Source organism: Zootoca vivipara, chromosome 8, assembly GCF_965207765.1.
Source record: "Zootoca vivipara chromosome 8, rZooViv2.hap1.1, whole genome shotgun sequence".
NCBI lineage: Eukaryota > Metazoa > Chordata > Lepidosauria > Squamata > Lacertidae > Zootoca > Zootoca vivipara.
The window spans coordinates 7,057,931-7,076,805 of record NC_142591.1 but is presented as its reverse complement, the minus strand read 5'-3'; the positions used below and the strand labels follow the sequence as shown (position 1 = coordinate 7,076,805).

General features: G+C 43.5%; 1 protein-coding gene across 5 annotated transcripts in view; it reads left to right on the top strand.

Annotated features, from left to right (window-relative positions):
• The window catches only part of AKAP11 (A-kinase anchoring protein 11), a 41,066-nt gene extending 30,865 nt beyond the window's left edge, over window positions 1-10,201 (top strand). For 3 of the 5 annotated variants that reach the window (XM_088676076.1, XM_088676073.1, XM_088676074.1), the window contains 4 exons: window positions 2,108-2,191; window positions 2,823-2,869; window positions 4,136-4,296; window positions 7,112-10,201. In XM_088676076.1, coding sequence (XP_088532202.1) covers window positions 2,108-2,191; window positions 2,823-2,869; window positions 4,136-4,296; window positions 7,112-7,255 — 436 coding nt within the window. In that variant the 3' untranslated portion in view covers window positions 7,256-10,201. The remainder of the gene's footprint in view (window positions 1-2,107; window positions 2,192-2,822; window positions 2,870-4,135; window positions 4,297-7,111) is intronic. The other 2 variants (XM_088676077.1, XM_088676075.1) reach the window with 1 other exon arrangement.
• Window positions 10,202-18,875: the final 8,674 nt, after the last annotated feature.

The window sequence follows — 18,875 nt, the reverse complement described above, 5'->3', positions numbered from 1 at the left end:
TTGGACAACCCACTCAGACCGGTTTGCTGCTTTAAAGATATGGCAAACTGGTTTGATCAAACAAGTAAGTTAACCATTTAAACTGTAAGGGGAGGAAGAAGGAAGGGGAAATACATGAGCACTTGACTTCTGATTACAGTCATAAGGTTCCTGCCTATGTACACCATAAAGTGGAGAGTGTATCTTCATCTGCTATTTAGAATAGTAATTATCCATCAGGATTTACTAACTGTTTGACTGACAATGCCTTTCATCTGAGAATCAGCTTTTAATTTAGTTAGCAAATTATTTTTTCCCAAGATTCTTTAGAAATGGTTGTTGTTTTATATGCAGGGAATCGACATTGTGTCACAGACTTTCATGCCATTGGCTGGAATCCAAAGAGCTCTGTTGGACACACCTGTGGCCTTGGGCATGCCCAGCAGAGTTCTGGATTGGTTGCCCTTGAACAAGAGACATCCTTCATTCCACCTGCAAGAAACACAAGTCAAAAGCTGCCTCAGACCATTTTATTTATTTATTGAATTTATATACCGCCCTGTACCCGGAGGTCTCAGAGCAGTTCAAAATATTTCAAAATATGAAACCACAATATATATAATCAAAAATTTAAACCACTTGTGTGGGTCTTTAATTGAGTCCTTGTCACGGTAAAAGGTGGGGTATTGATTGATTGATTTGTTCTGAGCAAGGCAAGAGCAGTGGGGCTGAGCAGAATGGCAGAGGCACCCCTGCTTTCAGATTCTGCTGCTCCTGCTGCTCAGAATAGATGATAGGAGGGCGGTAGGAAGGCTGCTTTCCTCTGCATCACCTTCTGCCAAGAACAGCGGAGAAGCCTGGATCAGCCCCATTTCCAGTAGCTGGGCTTGGTTTAGGACCCAGTGGATTTGATGGCTTTACACTTTACAGTAGGAATATTGCTGGTGATAGTGGGCCGGGGGGGGGGGGCGCTTCATGGCAGCAGAGCCCTTGCCCCCCCCCCCAGTGGCAGAGCTTAGTGTATCCAGGCGAAGAGACACCTCTGACTCAACCTAGCCACCTCCATCACAACAGATTTTCAGCACAAATATTATTTTCAGTCCTGGATGTCTCAAGTTTATGGGCTGTCCTGTTAGAAGAGGGCCAAGGAACTTCTAAAAAATACCTTGGAAGCACCACTGTCATTTGGCAGCAATAGCTGGTTAGATGCACTAATGGTCTGTGTGACTTAGTATAAGGCAGGCATCCCCAAACTGCGGCCCTCCAGATGTTTTGGCCTACAACTCCCATGATCCCTAGCTAACAGGACCAGTGGTCGGGGAAGATGGGAATTGTAGTCCAAAACATCTGGAGGGCCGAAGTTTGGGGATGCCTGGTATAAGGCGACTTCAGATACCTTCACAAAACCGTTTTTCTCTCAACACATCGATTTTTGAAACAGCATTGTAAAGAAACTCTAGAGCAGGCACCCCCAAACTTCGGCCCTCCAGATGTTTTGGACTACAATTCCCATCTTCCCCGACCACTGGTCCTGTTAGCTAGGGATCATGGGAGTTGTAGGCCAAAACATCTGGAGGGCCGCAGTTTGGGGATGCCTGCTCTAGAGTGTGGCATTCAACCATCTTTACTCGGGGAAGACCATTGAAATCAATGCACTTAGGTATGTTCATTCATTTTAGTGAGTTTACTCTGGTTAAAATTTAATTGAATGCAAGCAATAGAATTTGCTGTTTGCGAAAGAAACTAGCACTGGTTCAGCACTTTGACATTCATGTAAACAATAAGAAATCCAAATTATTCCTTTGTCAGTTGCTGCATCGCTGAAGCTGTGTTGCACCTGTTCTGACTTGGACCAGCTCAGCACATGAGGATTCCAGAAATCGTTTGGCAGTGGGAGAAAAGTGCCATGTGAACTCACATTTATTTTTCTGAGCAGTGTTAATAGGTGCCCTTGTGTTTTGTTTCTTTGTACCTCTTTTCCCCCCAAAGTGTTTTTGTATACTTACGAAGAAAATGGTGCCACAGCTCAGGAATCTGGACAGAGAGCATCAAGGAAAATGAAGGTTCTGGGTTCTGGTTTGGGCTAACTTTTTTCTAGTTCAGCTCTGTTCTCTTCTTCCCCTGGCAGTAATGGTAACAGCAGTAGCTGGAGCAGTCTTGGTTTAGAAGGAGATATGTATGAGGAGAATTTATCCTTTCCAACATCAGACAGGTTGGTCAAACCAAGACATTGAATCAGGCTAGTCCCTCATATATTAATGCATGAAGTCATAATTTTTCAAGACCGAAAACTGGCATATATGAAATGTGATTCATTACCCACACACTTTTTACCCACATTCTTTTCACCTGATCGTGATTTTCCTTAACAAATTCATACTGAATGGGTCCATTTTACTGTGCTACAGTGTGACTGTCCTGACAGACATGTAAAATGCAACATTTTTGTGCATGTTCTGCTTGCTATTCTAGATGCTTCCAATGATCTCTTCATAAAAAAGAGCTTGCTTCCTACAATATTTCTGTTTCCCCTTTTGTTTAATCATTTATTTTCTCCTAGTAATTAGAACCATTGCATATAATTCAGTGTATTATAATAATAATAACATCTCCTTCTGAAAACTCCATATTTGAAAGGGAAAGGTAGAATTTCTTTTAAAGTTTTATCTTGGAAATTTACAAGCCATGTGACAGAAAATGGCGTGAGAAGCAAAGCTTCCATTTTCACAATCATTCCTTGATACTTTGGTTAATTCATACTATGTTTTCCTTGAATGTCTCATTGAAGTGGCAGACCTTAACATTATCCTGCTTTGCATTAATTCTACTTTCCTCCCCTACAGTGATGGAACAGAAGACAAAGAGGAAGAGCTTAAAGATACAATTGAAGGTAACCTTTACAGGATGTATCAATTATTCTGTAGTTGATGTAAGAAGACTCTATTTATGGGTCAGTTTTTATGAGACTTGTGTCAGAAGAGCAGCCCTCGGCTGTTTCAAATAATGACCTTTATATTTTGTAACAGCTTTTGGGAGGCTTGTGCTGAAGCTATTCCAATTCATTTTTTTCTAAGCAGCATGTGAATATGGGAATGACCCAGCTCCATCTTAGGGATTTTGGAAATAGTTTTTTCCCTAAAGTCCTAGAATGCTGACATTTTTATTGGCCAGACAGATGAATCAGTGAAGTTCTCTCTTCTCAGGTTAGATACCTACAGTGGAGTGTATATGTCGACATGGGCATACCCAGCGAGGGGCAGGGGGGCAGCTGCCCCCCCCGAAGCAAAAATTTTTTTGCCGTATTTTACGGACCATAACCCGCACTTTTCCCCTCCGAAAACTGAAGGGGAAAAGTCGCTGCGGGTTATCGAAATCGGGCTGTTTCCGCTCCCTCTGCGGCTGCAGCCAGCGACAGGAACGTGGGGAGGGCGAGAAGCAGCCTGAGCTGGGGGGGACGGACGGACGGGAGCTCCATCCTTCCTTCCATCCTTCCTTCCCCCCTCCCTCTTCCTTCCTTCCTTCCCTCCTCCCCCTTCCTTCCTTCCTTCCTTCCTTCCTTCCTTCCTTCCTTCCTTCCTTCCTTCCTTCCTTCCTTCCTTCCTTCCTTCCTTTCTCTCTCCCTCCCTCCCTCCCTCCTCTCTCTCTCTCTCTCACCCCTTCTTTCCTTCCTTCCTTCCTTCCTTCCTTCCTTCCTTCCTTCCTTCCCTCTCTCTCTCTCTCTCTCTCTCACACACACACACACACCCTTCCTTCCTTCCCTCTCTCTTCCCCTCTCTTGCCCCCCCCCCAGTTTTGATCCTGGGTACGCCCCTGTATGTCGAAGTTAGAATTTATTTAATTTGCTTAACCACAGCATGCACCACATTGATTTTTCATACATTAAACTGCATTTGCCATTTTGTTGCCCATTCAGGCAGTTTAGAGAGATCTTTTTGGAACTCACTGCAGTTGGATTTGGTTTTTGTTATCCTGAATAATTTTATATCTGCATTCTTGACCACCTCCCCTGTTCAGCCCTGGCCCTCGGATCATGTGTGAACAGGGCTTTACTGTATTGCTGTTACCTGAAGAGTGCGTGGGCCACCATAATTCATTGAGTAAAATATTCTCAGAGTATTAGGCTTTTCATCTTTATCCTCTTTCTTGCTTGCAATAGGGTTGGGAAACATAGGAAAGGCATTGGTGATCATAAATGTTGACATAGGGCCATGCCTGGTGGATTCCCAGCTGAGAATGGCCCTGCAGTGGCTGACAGCTTCAGAAGCAGAGGTGGCTGAGCTGCATTTCCATGACGGTGCGCCAAAGGAGTTTGTTCTTGTGAGTAATGGAAGGGCTGTCACTGTACAAATTGCAAATGCCGTCCTTCAGCTGTGTTTATCCCGTTTTATACTGCAATAAGCGAGAGTTGAAATATCTTCACAGGTCTAGTCATGGATAGAATAATTAGGTAACTCCCATTAACACTGCATCTAGAACTGTTTCCACAGCAACCTGGGTAGAACTAGAGCAGGCATAGGTAAACTCGGCCCTCCAGATGTTTTGGGACTACAACTCCCATGATCCCTAGCTCAGTGTTTCTCAACCTTTTTTGGGCCACGGCACACTTGTTCCGTGAAAAAAATCACGAGGCACACCACCATTAAAAAAGTTACAAAAATTAACTCTGTGCCGCCCTATATTATAATTATGACTGTAAGAAACACTTGCCAAATATTGCTTTCCGGCGGGTCAGTGCTGCAGAGTTCTTAAAAGATCCGGGTTTCTAATCCACCCCACCCGACCCCGCCGTCCCGTATCTTACCCTGTGCGTGTTCTCGGACTTGTGAGAGGACGATTTGGTCTTCATGCCTCCGTGAATTAGCAACAAACTACCTTTTGAATGATGGAGATTGAATATTTTAAAAGTAGCTACTTGAAGTCCGCTCGATTTTCCAAAAAAGAGACACACGTGCGGCACTATTAGCTGCTGGGGGCTGCCATCTTGGCTAAAGGATTCTGGGATGATCCTGTCACGTGAGGCATGGGGAAAATGGAAATAATGAAAGCTGATTGGTCTGTGGAAACTAGAAGGGGCGAAGAAATAGGACGCCCAGGGAGGTGGAGTTTGCAGCTGCAAAATCGCCCTTCTCGTCGCCGCACGTCGCGGCACACCAGCCAGCGTCTCGCGGCACACTAGTGTGCCGCGGAACAGCGGTTGAGAAATGCTGCCCTAGCTAACAGGACCAGTGGTCAGGTATGATGGGAATTGTAGTCCCAAAACATCTGGAGGGCCAAGTTTGCCTATGCCTGAACTAGAGCCTGAGCAGTAGCTAACTCAACTAACAAGTTAGTCGATTGGCTTGATAACACTGTTCCAGTCCAACTTGGATAGTCATTTCTGGAGGTTGGTGCTGAGGGAGTGCTCTTTGGCCCCACGGAGCCTTCAATGTGGGGTTCCTCAAGGTTCGATTTTATCCCCCTGTGCTGTTTAACATCTACATGAAATGGCTGAGTGGGGTCATCCAGAGGTTTGGAGTAAGTTTTCAGCAACATGCTGGTGACAAACAGCTCTGCTTCTCCTTTACATCTGCAGGTGAGGCAGTGGAAGTGGAAACAATTACATATCTTTAGGCACCAGGCAAAATCATTCCTCTTCTCCCAGGCCTTTGGCTCATTAAACAATCTATGGCTTTTTAAACTGTGGCAGGGGTTATTGTTTATGATGGTTATTATGTTTTTCAAAAGCACGTCAAAGTGCAAGTAGATAAATAGGTACTGCTACAGCGGGAAGGCAAATGGCGTTTCCGTGTGCTGCTCTGGTTCGCCAGAAGCGGCTTTGTCATGCTGGCCACATGACCTGGAAGCTGTACGCCGGCTCCCTCGGCCAATAACGCGAGATGAGCGTGCAACCCCAGAGTAATGGTCAGGGGTCCCTTTACCTTTACCTATGTTTTTATATTGTGATTGTATTTAATAAATTTGTTTAAATTTAATAAATAAAATGACAGAAATAAAATAAATGAAATGACAGAACTTCATGGCTGGGCTTGTAGTTGGAAATTTAATTTTCTGCTTTGTGGAACTTTATGGTTCTTAAATATATAACTTGGAGTCAGTGGTTTCCTTTGATAATAGAGTAAGTAATACCAGTGAAACCACACTTTTTTGGACATGCATATTTTAGTGTTAATTTGTGCAACTGTGAAATGCTTATTTATTGGGGATGATGATAGATGTATGAATATTGGTTCAGCGTTGGTTTTTTTGGGGGGCTGTTATCTTCTACCTACATTACCATGAGAGCTTTGGGGAGTGTCACCCTTAAGAATGGCATCTTTAAGAAAATCAGAGGAAATTCTGGACTTTGAGAGTGCCTTGTTTTTACAGCTGTAAAATATCAAACATTTCTGGCTTGTAATTTTAATACTGTGGTTGTTAGTCTGGATTTATTTATTTTTAAGGAAAGAAGCTTAAAATTACTTGACTTGCAAAGTATAAGTTAAAGAAAACAAATGGCTAATGCATTGGTTAGAAGTACTTCCTTTGTTGCTGGGATTGAAGCAGAGAATGAATTGGAAGCAAGTTGTCCTTTATGTCAGGGATGCAGGATAATTTTTGTCCTGAAGGCCACATTCCTTCTCAAGCAGCCATGCAGGGGTTGGATACTACCATAGCTGTGGGAAAGGCCACCCTGCACTCTCTTGCAAACATGCTCACATTAATATATACAAATGGCAGGCATGCTCATATTCATGACACACATATGGTCCATGCCACCCGTCCACATGCAGGCTCTCAGCCTCCCCCGTCCCCTTGTTCAGCAATTAGGCTTGGGGGGAAAGCATTTAACATTTTTTCAAGCCTAGCTGCCAAAGGGGGGTGTTGGTGTTGGGTGAGATCTTCATGGAAATTGCAGCTGAGGAGAGGAGGGATGCTTTCAAGCCTAATTGCAGTGTCGGGGCAATTTTTGAGGGTCCCAGCTTGAGTGGAGGGGCAGGTCAAGGAAGGAACCCGGGACCAGATAAGGAAGTTCCACAGGGTATGTTCTAAGCCAAAGGGAAGCGCAGGGAAGGAAGGTGATTGTAGGTAGTATTATAATTTATCTTTTCAGCTTTGCTTTTGAATGTAACCTGTTTTTGCTTTCTCTTCCCAGCTTTCAAAGAAGCTGCAAGAGAGGGGCTGGAAAGTGGGAGACCTCTTTCAAGCAGTGCTGAAGTACTGTGAAGTAATGGAGAAAGTTGCTGATGGGGCTCTGGGCAGCAAAACGTTTTTTGGGTGGCTTCAGGAACATGTTTGAATGTCACATGAGAAGATGCGCTGATTTCTTCATGCCTCCTTTGGGAAGAAGGAAATGTGTATCATATACCTTAATTAGCAAATGTACTATTTGTATTGTGATAAGCTTTGGGTTGAAAGTAAGCATAGCTGTCCTGTCAGGTGCTTTGTGATGCTCTGTATGCTTTTTATCCCATCTTTTTAATCTTCATCATAAGCCCCTCCATTCAGCCGGTGTGTGTGCACTTCTGGCTAGGCTGTGTTAAGCCTGCAGCAGCAGTGAGAAGGATGAGCTTTTGTGTATTGTGTGTAGGGTTTCAGCTAAACTAGGGCAAAAAAAAGAGGGTATACCTCACTCCTCCTACTTATTTGCCTCTTTGTTTGTGTCCTTTTCCTCTTAACAAGCTCCAAGAGGTATTCAGAGTCCACTTGCCATTTGCTTTTGCCTCTTTCCCCAGAGCAAAGCAAGGCTGCATTGATCTCTGCTGCATCTAAGGCCTAGCTGAACATGCAAGCAGAATAGGAGGCTCTGTGCACTCTGACCTGTGAAGACTCTGGTGGAAGATTGTATTCCTTGTAAATTGACTTCTCTTAGCAGCTGGAGAGAGCTGAGAGCATGCATTCAGATGTGTGCTCTAATTATATTTTGATATCTTTTTTGATACCTATTCAAAGCTCTGCTTAATATAGAATCTTCTATGATTCTAAATAAAATGAACCCTCCCCTGTTTGTATGTGAAACAAATATGTGCAAAGAAAAATGAGTGGATTATTCTTAAATGCCTCTCAATAAAATATGACAGTAGCATCAAATGCAGAAAAAAATATTAGCCTACCAACAGCTGGATTTTTGTAGTTTATAGGGTGGTGTCAGGAAGCATCTTTGACTTTTGATCTCTGAAGTACTGTCCCAGGACCAATGCTGCATCTTTATAAAGCAAGTTACATTTGGGACAGTTTGTGACAACAGTAGCTTGTATTAAAGTAGGTTGAACACAGCATGTAAGAAAAATTGGCATTAGCGTCGCACAGCCATTTTAATATACTCACTTTGGAGATGGAATGACAAGGTCTGTCCACATGCGGAACATTTCTATGCTGTAGCAGGATCAGGGCCATGCTTTCAGCTCTGCCCCAAATGCATTGCCTCCTTCCTTCGACAGTCGTCTGTTGAGTCTGCTAAGGAATGGTAATGTCCAAGAAGCCTCTGCAGACAACCAGGTTCAGCATGGGAATGTTGAAGGAAGGGCGTTGGGAGGGAGGCTAAAATGTTGCCACACTCCTGCTTCAATATGGGAATGTCGTGCATGAAAGCAATGTGTAAATGAGACAATTGGATTCTTCACAATCGCACTCTGGGACAGAGTACTTTGTTTCTTATCCTTGGCTGGAGGGCAGCAGTACAGCTTTGGTGTTGCACTCCAGCAAAAAAAAAAAAACCCAGGGGAGATCTTTGATAATCAAATCCCAAAGGAGGGTCGATGCATCTGGAAGCCAAAGTCTGCTCCTCCTCCCCTATGATTTCAGCTTCATTCAGGTTATGTTTCAGTATTATTTTAGCATGCTTCTGGTCACTTTTTTCACTTTAGTTTTGAGACGTCTTTGTACATTCCCGTTAAAGCTGAAGTTGTATTTTAGTTTGTTATTGTCTGTTGTAACGTTGAGTCTTTTTTTCATGCCAGGCATTTATGAATAGTTGGGAATGCAGCTGATTGGATCAGTTATGCAGAATTAGGGCAACTCACAGCCTGATTTGATCTTGAGGAAGTTTACTTCAAAGGAAATTCTACCCAAGTCCAAGTAAATGTGTTTAGGATTGTGGTATCAGTTGGCCATTGATAAAGGCAGTCAATGAATTTTGACTTTTTGCACTTTTTTCATCTTGAGGCCTCAATTTGAAGAGCAGCCTCCCTCTGTTGACCCCCCTTTAAACCCCTAACAGCTTTGTACTGTGAAATCTGTGGCTGCTTGAGGGGTGGGAAACAGCTCCCAGCCCAGTGATCACAGTGAAGGTGGCCGAGGCATCAATTCCCAAATCCCCTTCTCCACAGTACTGTTGCACTCGAGCCTAATGGTTTCTTTGCTGCCACCTTGGTATGGCACAGATCTTGTGCCTGTAAAAGGCAAGTTGACATTCTTCAGGTACAGTTTCCCATGGCACACACCTGCAGGGCCAGAAACCTCTCCTGCTCAGTTTTTTCCCCCTGGACTACAGCTTGATGGCACAAAAGCTATAGTGAGGAGTGGGTGACAACTAGAAGCAGTACTGTAGAACAGCTGGGAAAGGGACATTCAGAAGCCCTTGCTGCCTTCCTCCTGGGACTCTGAACCCACTTAAGTAGCTCACGTACCTCCAAATGAGAGAGCTTGGGATTAAGGAGCTTCGGAAGCACCACCCGTATGAAAGATAGCTTGGGAAAGGAACTCTTCATCCTCTCCAAGATTCTTCACAGAGTCTGGTGTTTTCGAGAAGAGCTACATCACCCCAAAACCCAGCTGAAGTGAAGGTTAAAGCCCTGATTTTCACCTAGTCTGAACAGCAAGCAAAAGGTGCTTGCCGCAGCTGCATTTTGCTCAGTACTTAGGGTTGCTTTCTTATGTTTTTCCTACATGGAGAACACAGAAATGTGGTTTCCTTGTCTTCCCAGGACGTGTCAAATGCTTGTGTGAATGATGGCCACGTGTGTAAACTGCATATACTTTTCACACTTCTTCCTGTGCAGAAGTGCTTTCTGTCCAGGAAATGCGTAACATGCAGCTAAAAAGCAATTTGAATAATTAACAGTTGTTTATATCTCTGTGTAGCAAATGAAGCAAACAAGATCTTTCACTGTGTAACGACGACATTTTGTGTTTTTTTTGTTTTTTGAAATGTGGTAATACACTTAGTTGTGAGATGTGAATTTCAAGTTGCACTAACTTTGTCTTTGTTGAAGCAGTCTCTTAAAATAAATTATATATAAACATATTAGGTACTGTGTAGTGCTTTCTGGTTATCATGTAAATTGTCAGTTTTCTTTCCCCCCCTTCCAAACAAAGGTAGGACTTAATTGTATGGGAATTCTTGGATGGGAGCATTTGTAGTTTCAGACATGTTGCCTGAAAGCAGCTACAGAAACTTCCAGTTGCCCTGAGATTGCAGAAGTAAGGGAGAAAGACACAATGGCTTCATCCATTGACTAACTGCTACTCAGGCAACAACTACACCAGCAAGGAGAGATTAGACTGGCCCTAAATGAACATAAGAAGCCTGTTGGATCAGGGCATTGGCCCATCAAGTCCAACCTCCTTTTCTCACAGTGGCCAACCAGATGTGTGGGAGGAGCCTACAAGCAGAATCTCCTTCCTTGTAACTTGAAGCCATGGGTTCGGGTGCTACCCTCTGGAGGAGGAGAAAACAAGCTTTCATGTGGCAGCCCTTTAGATATGTGGCTATCATTATCTCCTCTCAGTCTCCTCTTTTGCAAGCTAAACATACCCAGCTCCCTCAATCATTCCTCGTAAGGCACCATGGCACCTCCCTCTGTGCTCCTCTCATCAGTCATTCTTCCTCTGATCACTGCTATGGATGCACAACCTGTCTGTCTCCAGGCACTGTGATCGTCTGGAAGGAGGAATTCCTACATTGTGGGGTTAAATGTTGCCAGCTTTCACGGCATGTTTGCAGACCCCTTTGTAACACAGAGTTGGTCTGCCAACTGGCCTAGCACATCTTGGTGATCCTGCCATCTTTCATTCTGTGGACATGACCAAGCCAGTGTAGACATCGCTGATACAGGAATGTGAACAAGCTAGGAATATGGGCTTGGAAGAGCACATCTTGGTTTGATGTCTTGCCATGTGATGCCCCAAATCATCCTGACGCAGCATATATGGAAGGCATCACTCCTAGAGAATGTAAGTTGCCCACAACTCCCGTAAAGCAGTGTACTCGAGCAAACCTGGTAGACCATCTTGGTATTGGTCATTAGCATCACATGCTCCCATACCCCTTTTGGAGAGACAAGACATTGCTGTAACTGCCTTGCCAATACCAGCATCAAGCTGGTTCTAGTGGAGCCCAGGTAGACCAAACCCTCTACCACCTCAAGTGTGTGGTCACCAATGCTGATATGTGGAGAGCCAGCAACATCCTGACCAGGGTGCTGGTCTTGGTCATGCTGATGGTGAGGCTGATCTCAATGCACACTTGGGTCAAACAGATGGTGAGTTTCTGTAGAGCTTTCTCAGAATGCGCTGTCAAGGCTGCGTCATCTGCAAAGCGCATCTCTCATGGTATGGAGCTGTGCCACGTTGAACAGACCCCTGTCACTCCTTGAATGGAAGTATAACGCCGTCTTCAGTCGAATTGAAGGCATAGAAGAGCCAACAGGCAGAAAAATATGCCAAAGAGAGCTGGAGCGAGAACAGTATTTCACACTGCTCTTTATGGAGGGCATTTCTGAGGGTTACGGTAGTAATCACAGCACCCTTTCTTAGTGCTCACATACCAACTGCTGGATTCTCTATTCTAGGACCTTTCCTGGTATTGATGTCAAGCTCACTGGTCGTTGGTTACCTGGGTCTTCTCCCCCCCCCCTTTCTGAAGATGGGGACAACATTTGCCCACCTCCACTCTGTCACGGTCCGGTCGGCGGGCGGTTGAAGCCCTGGCTGAGGACGTCAGGACCAGAGGCAAGATGGTTCCGGTTTCCGCCTGCAGGAATGGCGGACCTGTTTTCCATCTCTCTGACCTTCGTAAGGAATTTGGCGGTTGCTAGGGGAGTAAATGGCAACCCCCTACCCTCTCCGGGGGTTACGGAGAGGGGCCGCTGGCCCGCGATGCCCCCAGACCCACTCCGACTGTTTTTGGAGTGGGGGGAGCTTGGGCTGAGCACTTACGAGGGCCAGGACTCCCGGACGCTAATCTGCATGGCGGGGATTTCCATGGTTAAAGAAGATAATTAGGCTTAAATCTATGGACATACTTCAGAAGGAGGGGAAGAAGCGCTGTTTACTGCTGAGAAATTTATGCTGCTGAGGGAGAGGAGTCAAAGATTGTACTGCATCTGGAAGAAGGATTGATGGGGACGGAGCGATAAGGGAAGTGAGTTTTTATTTTTTTTCTTCATATTGTTGCCTCGTACCTTCCCGGACGCGATGTCCTGGCTTGTTTGGAGTGAAAGAGAAGCAAAAGACTGTGTGAGTTGAACTTTATAACTGTTGTTACTGAGCATATTTTTTAAAGATGTGGAGTTGCCGATGAGAAAAGCCCCCCCCCCCTAGTCGGACGGAAGGAGTTCTGGACGCGTTCGGAGGATTTATGAGCTGTGACGCACTTTAAATTGGAGCAGCGACCTGAAGCTAAGTTCAGCTATAGGGCAAGGAGATCCATTAATTTACCAAGAGTTTATGGTTTGATGTTTGGGTCTCCTGCCTGGAAAAGCTGTAAATTCTATAATGATCGTAAATCTTCATGGCTATGAGAGAAAACGAAAGTGATTTGAGCTTTTTAAGATGGCGCTGCTTCTAGCTGCTTCGACGCAACAGGGAGCTCCATTAAGAAGATTTATGGGGAGGCTGGACTGATTAACTCACACAGGAGAAAGAACATCTGTGAAACTTTGTTTGATATTTATCTCAGCAGCTGGGAAACAATCGGATGAAAGTGGAAAACATCTATGTGACTGTAAGGGGAAGATCTGGATTATTATGAACTTGGAAGACGATTTGAACTTTAGAAAAAAGACGGCAGTGGACAGTTGCGAGGAATTCCCAATTTCTTGAAGCATGGGAACCCAAATAAAAAATTCTTTAGATGATTTGGCATAACATTCGGTTTGATTGATATATATATGTGTATAATTTGAAATATTGAATGTGATATAATTGGTTTTAATTGGAAAATTAATAAAAATATTTTTTTAAAAAAAGATGGTGGTGTAGAAGCAGGAACAGGTGCAGGGTTGAGGGTCCAGCAGCAGGCAGTCGCAGGGTCGAGGAGCAAGGCAGAGGCGAAGGTCTGGGAGTCAAGGAGAAAGGCGTCGGCAAGGCAAAGGTCCAAGGGTCGAGGATCAAGGCGTCGGCAAGGCAAAGGTCCAAGGGGCGAGGATCAAGGCGTCGGCAAGGCAAAGGTCCAAGGGTCGAGGATCAAGGTGTCGGCAAAGGCGAGGGTCCAAGGAGCAAGGCGTCGGCAAGGCAAGTTCCAAGGGTCGAGGAGCAAGGCGAAGGATCAAGGAACAGGAGGCCAGATGCAACAAGGCAGAGATAGCATTGCTGTGGTAAAGAGCTGAAGGGAAATGCTGAGCTTTTATCCCTCCCAGCTCCTGCCACCAGGTGCAGTGAGGTATCAAGTGGCCTCACCTGAGTGGCCACTCCTTGCTTCTCCAGCACAAGCTGAGGCAGGCCCCAGTCCTGCAAAGCACTACAGGCCCCAGAACCTGACTCCTGCCCATACTCCTGACACAGTCTGCAGGAACCTCACCTGCTCTCCAAGAATTCTCGAGAGTACATGCGGTACAGCACAACACCACCTTAGGACAGTCTTTATGTACACAAGCCTCCACTCCAAACAGCAAATGTTAAGTCCCTCGTTGAAGAGTTGCTGTCCGAGTCTCGCTGCCTCCTTGTGCTCTGGGCACATAGAGCAGCTGGGCTGGTTAACCACACAGCTAGTCAGGCTCTTCCTGCTTCTTCAAGGATGAGATGGGTAAATAGGAATACAAAAACACCGAAAAATGCTAAGTGGCCATCTCTCCATCATGGAAACTTTAAATCCACAAGAGATAATGTTGGTTTTGAAGAGTGGACCGAAAAGAAAAATAATGACTAGACAAGAATGTCTCCATGGAAAATTAACTGAAGAAGCTGCTAATTGGAGCAGAATCGCTTGAGGAAAATTATTTCCAGCCCATGCTAACATTGATCAGATTAAACTCCCTTCAACAGATGGAGTTACATCAATCAAATCAAAGGAGGGGTATAATTGGGTGCTTTAAAGCTTTTAACTGTATTTAAGCCTGTGAACCTAATTATTCTCACTTTACGACTGATGACTATGGGCCTGTGAGAGCGAGATAAGTGAACCAGGGTTTAAATCCAGATATTCTGTGTCTAAATCCCACAGCCCTCTTCCATACTTTGATTTCAGAGTAATTACACGTATACCACATTATTGCATTTTTAAAAAAGGGAAAAAGGCCCAAACTTGCTGTTTATACAGCTGAATTTTAGCCTGACAAGTAGCCTTGGAGGAAAGGTTAGGCTGGAACGCTTGATCCCCACCCCGGGTGTGCTTCACGGCTGATCAGGGATGCGCAGCTCTCCTATTTTTCACCCTGTTAATGCTGCTACAAACCTGTATATAGGCAGCTGTGATAAACCCAAAGCCAGGTGGGTTGAGGTCTAGATCTGTTGCTGGTGGACACAGTTATTGCTGCTCCTCTTTGCTTGCCTGTGAGGCACAGCTCCCCTTCCCTGCCCTAGCCTTTGTACACTTTGCTTTCACAACGGTGACTTGGAAATATTTTTAGCTGCACTTTAGAAATAATTCTGTTGTTCTGCTCTGTCAAATTAAACATCTCTCCTAGTACTTAAGAGCATGACACAAATGTTTGCTTAGCCTCCCTCTCCTCCAACCTTTTTTTTTCTCTGTTTCTTTTCCACTCCTCCTGGAAACAGGATTCCCAGAGATTCAAGCTTATCAGTGACTGGTTCATAGTTTGTATACAACTGGATCAGGAGTCAGGACAACTTCCAAGGTAGCCACAAGCTCAAGCCTGTAAGTAAGTAAAACTTTTATTTATTTGCGTGGCCTACAGGCCATTGCAACAACGGATTCATATTACATATCCTGGTAAAAAGAAAAAAAAAGAAAAATGCTATATATAACAATAAAATGTGCTGCCTCGGGATTCAGCATAACACAATTAAAATGAAACAGGTGAGATCTTAATTCACACAGGAGGCGCTATTGTCCTTCAGCTGGCGGCCCTCAGTCTCATGGCCCTCTCAGTAAATCTGGCTACCTTCTCTGTTGTCTGGGCAGTCTGGTCTGCCAGGAGGAAAAACAGTATATCCTCGGATGGGCGGCCCGAAATGGCGGATATCAGCGGTGTGATGATCTCATCCCTGAGGTCTTTATATAGGGGACAGGACAGGAGTACATGTGATACAGTCTCCACGCTGCCAACTCCGCGGGGACATAGTTGATTCTGGTATGGTGTTTTTGAGAATCGACCTTCAAGGACGGCAGAGGGTGGCATGTCCAGTCTGGCCAGCGTGAAGGCTCGTCTGTATTTTGGGATGGTTAGATTGGACAGCTATGGTGACCAGAAGTCCATGTAGGAAGGTGGAAGACGGATTACAAGCCTGTAAATTCTTTTTCATTTTTTTAAATGTTGATACATTTAAGGTGGGGAGGAAGAGGAGAGTCAGCCAGAAGTTCTATTTTGAAGGCCAGATCTTTCAACCTTACTTTTCCCTGGTAAATAAGCTCAGAGCCCTTGATTTTGCTCCACATCTGCTTTCAGCATTCACAGTGCCCCAGGGTTATTTCCCCCCACATGTCAGCCTTAAATAATTTGTAAGACCTGGGAGTATTTAGATTAATGATTACAGAAGAAAGAGCAGAAGAAATCCATTTACACTGCAAATAAGTGTTCTGTGCTCCTAAGTTTGCCAATTAATTGTTTAATTAATTAGCAATACAAATCTGAACTGTGGAAACTGTTTTTAGTGCATTGGTCATTTAATTAAACTGACGTGTTATATTTTTATTATTTAGATGGAACAAAAAAGCAACTAATTCCTAAACGAAATGAAGCACAAAAGATGACTTGAACTAAAATAGTAGTAGCAGAAGCAACAATCGTAATAGTAATAACAATAATAATAATAATTTTAATTTTTGTATTACTTATATTAAAATAAAGAAAAAATGATGTTTGTCTCCCAAAGACCAACGGAAGCCTTACCATTTTGACTGGAGTGGGTATGCTTCTTTTACTCCTACATAATTTGCAAGTTTTCATACGGACATATTCATACATCTTTGATCTCTGGTCAACCATCAACAGGACCTGAGTGTGCTTCTAAGTCTTTGGATAACAGAGTCTGGCAGCAATGATAATATATAAAAAAATTACAGTGGCTTTGACACTACTTAATTTGGGAAATTTAGCATGGCCCAATTTTAGCATGTGTACTCCAGAGAGCCACCCATAACCACACTTCTGGTTCAATTATAGTATTTATTTATAAGCAAATGACGGTTTTATTGCAATCAAAGAATACATGATCATTCTGATATATCAAATTGCCTCTTATTCCTGAAAACGATAGCTCTTGTGAGATAGTTTGTGCTGCAGAGAAGGCAGCCAAGCCTGTTCATTGCAAACCTAGTATGAAATTATGGGATGTGAGAACCATTTGTGTTGGTAGCACTCAGCTTCTCAAGGAGGTGAGCTGCAAGGCCTGTGTGTGTTGCAGATCAGCACCTTGCTCACTTGAAGACAGGGAATTTAGTAACTGAACTCACCAACACCGCCTTTCTGAGTCATTGCATCTCTCTATGGCACTGAAAACATCTTGGATGTATAACTTTTGATAACCAACAAATTAATAATTTGGCGGTTTCACAGTCTGTTATGGACTGGTACTGTACCTAAATATTTCTGGCCTTAAGCCAACAAATTTATGAATTGCTTCCGGATTGCTTACCTATTTTTGTGTCCTCTGGATGCTTCAATTCCCTGCTCCCTTGGGCCCAATAATTCTCAATGGTCATATACAAAGGCTCTGAGATTACACCTGCAAGCTCCTTTAGTGCCCATGGATGCCACTCATCAGCCCCTGGAGACTTGAATTGATTTCAAGTAGCTAGGTGTTCCCTTACAACTTCTTTTCCTATCTCTGCTATTACTTCGCCTGTTTGTTTGTTTTTTGCATAGGTTTTGCTGCCTCTCGAGATATCATTGTGAAATGGGTCGCCAGGATAGGGATGACAGCCTTAGCCTCTGTTTGGATGCTGAGTGCCATTTTGAATCAAGATGGTGGACCAAAATTTGACTTTGGCGGGACTTCACCCAATCTTTGGTGCTATGGGACCAAACTCAACAATTGCCGTTTTAAAAAAGCACAATATTTTTTGGTTTCTAAAGGTACCTGAGCAGCGCCAGGCACTCACTGCTAGTTGATAACATATTATATGGTGCTGCTTCTAAATTAATTTGAGAAACCTGTGGTCCAACAATAGGGAATGGCCAGGGCTGATGGGACCTGGAGTCTAATAACATCGAGAGGTCCTCATCCCCTCTGCCTGTTCTAAATGCTATGCGTGATTAATGGAAGTGAGGGAGATAAAATAGAGGTTGTAGTTAATACAATGGTGGGAAATAGGTATTGTTAGAAGTTATTGATAATTTAATTAAGAAGTAAGATATAGATAGATTATAATAGGATAAGATATAAAAGATAGAGAAATAAGATAATATTAAGTTAATAATTAGAAATTATACAAGATTTAGAGTTTACTACAGATGATAAGTAAAGAATCGCAGAAGGAGGAGGAATGAGGAAGTCAATAGATTAGAAATAAGGGTTATAAATTAGAATTTTTGTTTTGATATTTTTTGTATTTTGCATTTCCCCCCTCTGTGTTTTGCATTTTCTTTTTGTGTTTTGTATTTTTTTTATGTTTTTGTTGTTTGAAAATCTTTAATAAATACATTTTTTAAAAAACTGAAAACTAAATGCTAAGCGTGAACAGGATAATGGCTTTCAAGCAGGTTCACGTTATTCCAGAACAGAGCTGCTGTTGTTTTCAAGGGCTGTTTTTTACCCTTAACGATTTGGCAATCTTAGGCCTTTGCAAGCAGCACAGTGTTAGGATTTCATGACAGAGGTGGCTCTTCTTACCACCAGGCCTGTGGGGTGCCTGGCAGCCTCCTATTATCATATTTCCCTGGGTGGTACTCAGTTCGTCTGGCATCTCTCCAAGAAGCAGGGCTGGTGCTTTCCTTCCTTGCCAGCGTGGGTGGGCAATCACTTTTCAGAACATTCAGTTCAATCCTCCATGAAATAGAGGTTTTGTTTTTTGTTTTTTTGTTTTTATTATTGTTTTTATATTTAAAAAACCCAGCTTCCATTATTTCAGCATCTTGCAACAGCATAAACAAACTCTGTCACCTTAAGGCATTTGGGGGAAATGAGTACATGCTTGTAATTATTGGTTTAGGTTCTACTTCATTCATTTCTGCGGTGAGCAGAATATATGTTTATACCTAGGCTGAATAACTTGAGATGTAGACATAGAAAAGATGGGGGTGGGGGAGTTGGTTTAATTTTTTCTATTATACCGTATATTCTGGCGTATAAGACGACTGGGCATATAAGACGACCCCTAACTTTTCCAGTTAAAATATAGAGTTTGGGATATACTCACCATATTAGAAATACAACCCAGCGTATAAGACGACCCCCAACTTTTGAGAAGACTTTCCTGGGCTAAAAAGTAGTCTGATACACAGAAATATACCGTATCTAAAAATTCAGCCCTAGGAAACCACTATTAATGAGTTAATATTTTAAGGAAACTCCCAGTTAAAAGTGTTTGATGCAGTATGCTTCTTTAAAGGTAAAGCGTAAAGGGGCCCGCTCACCGT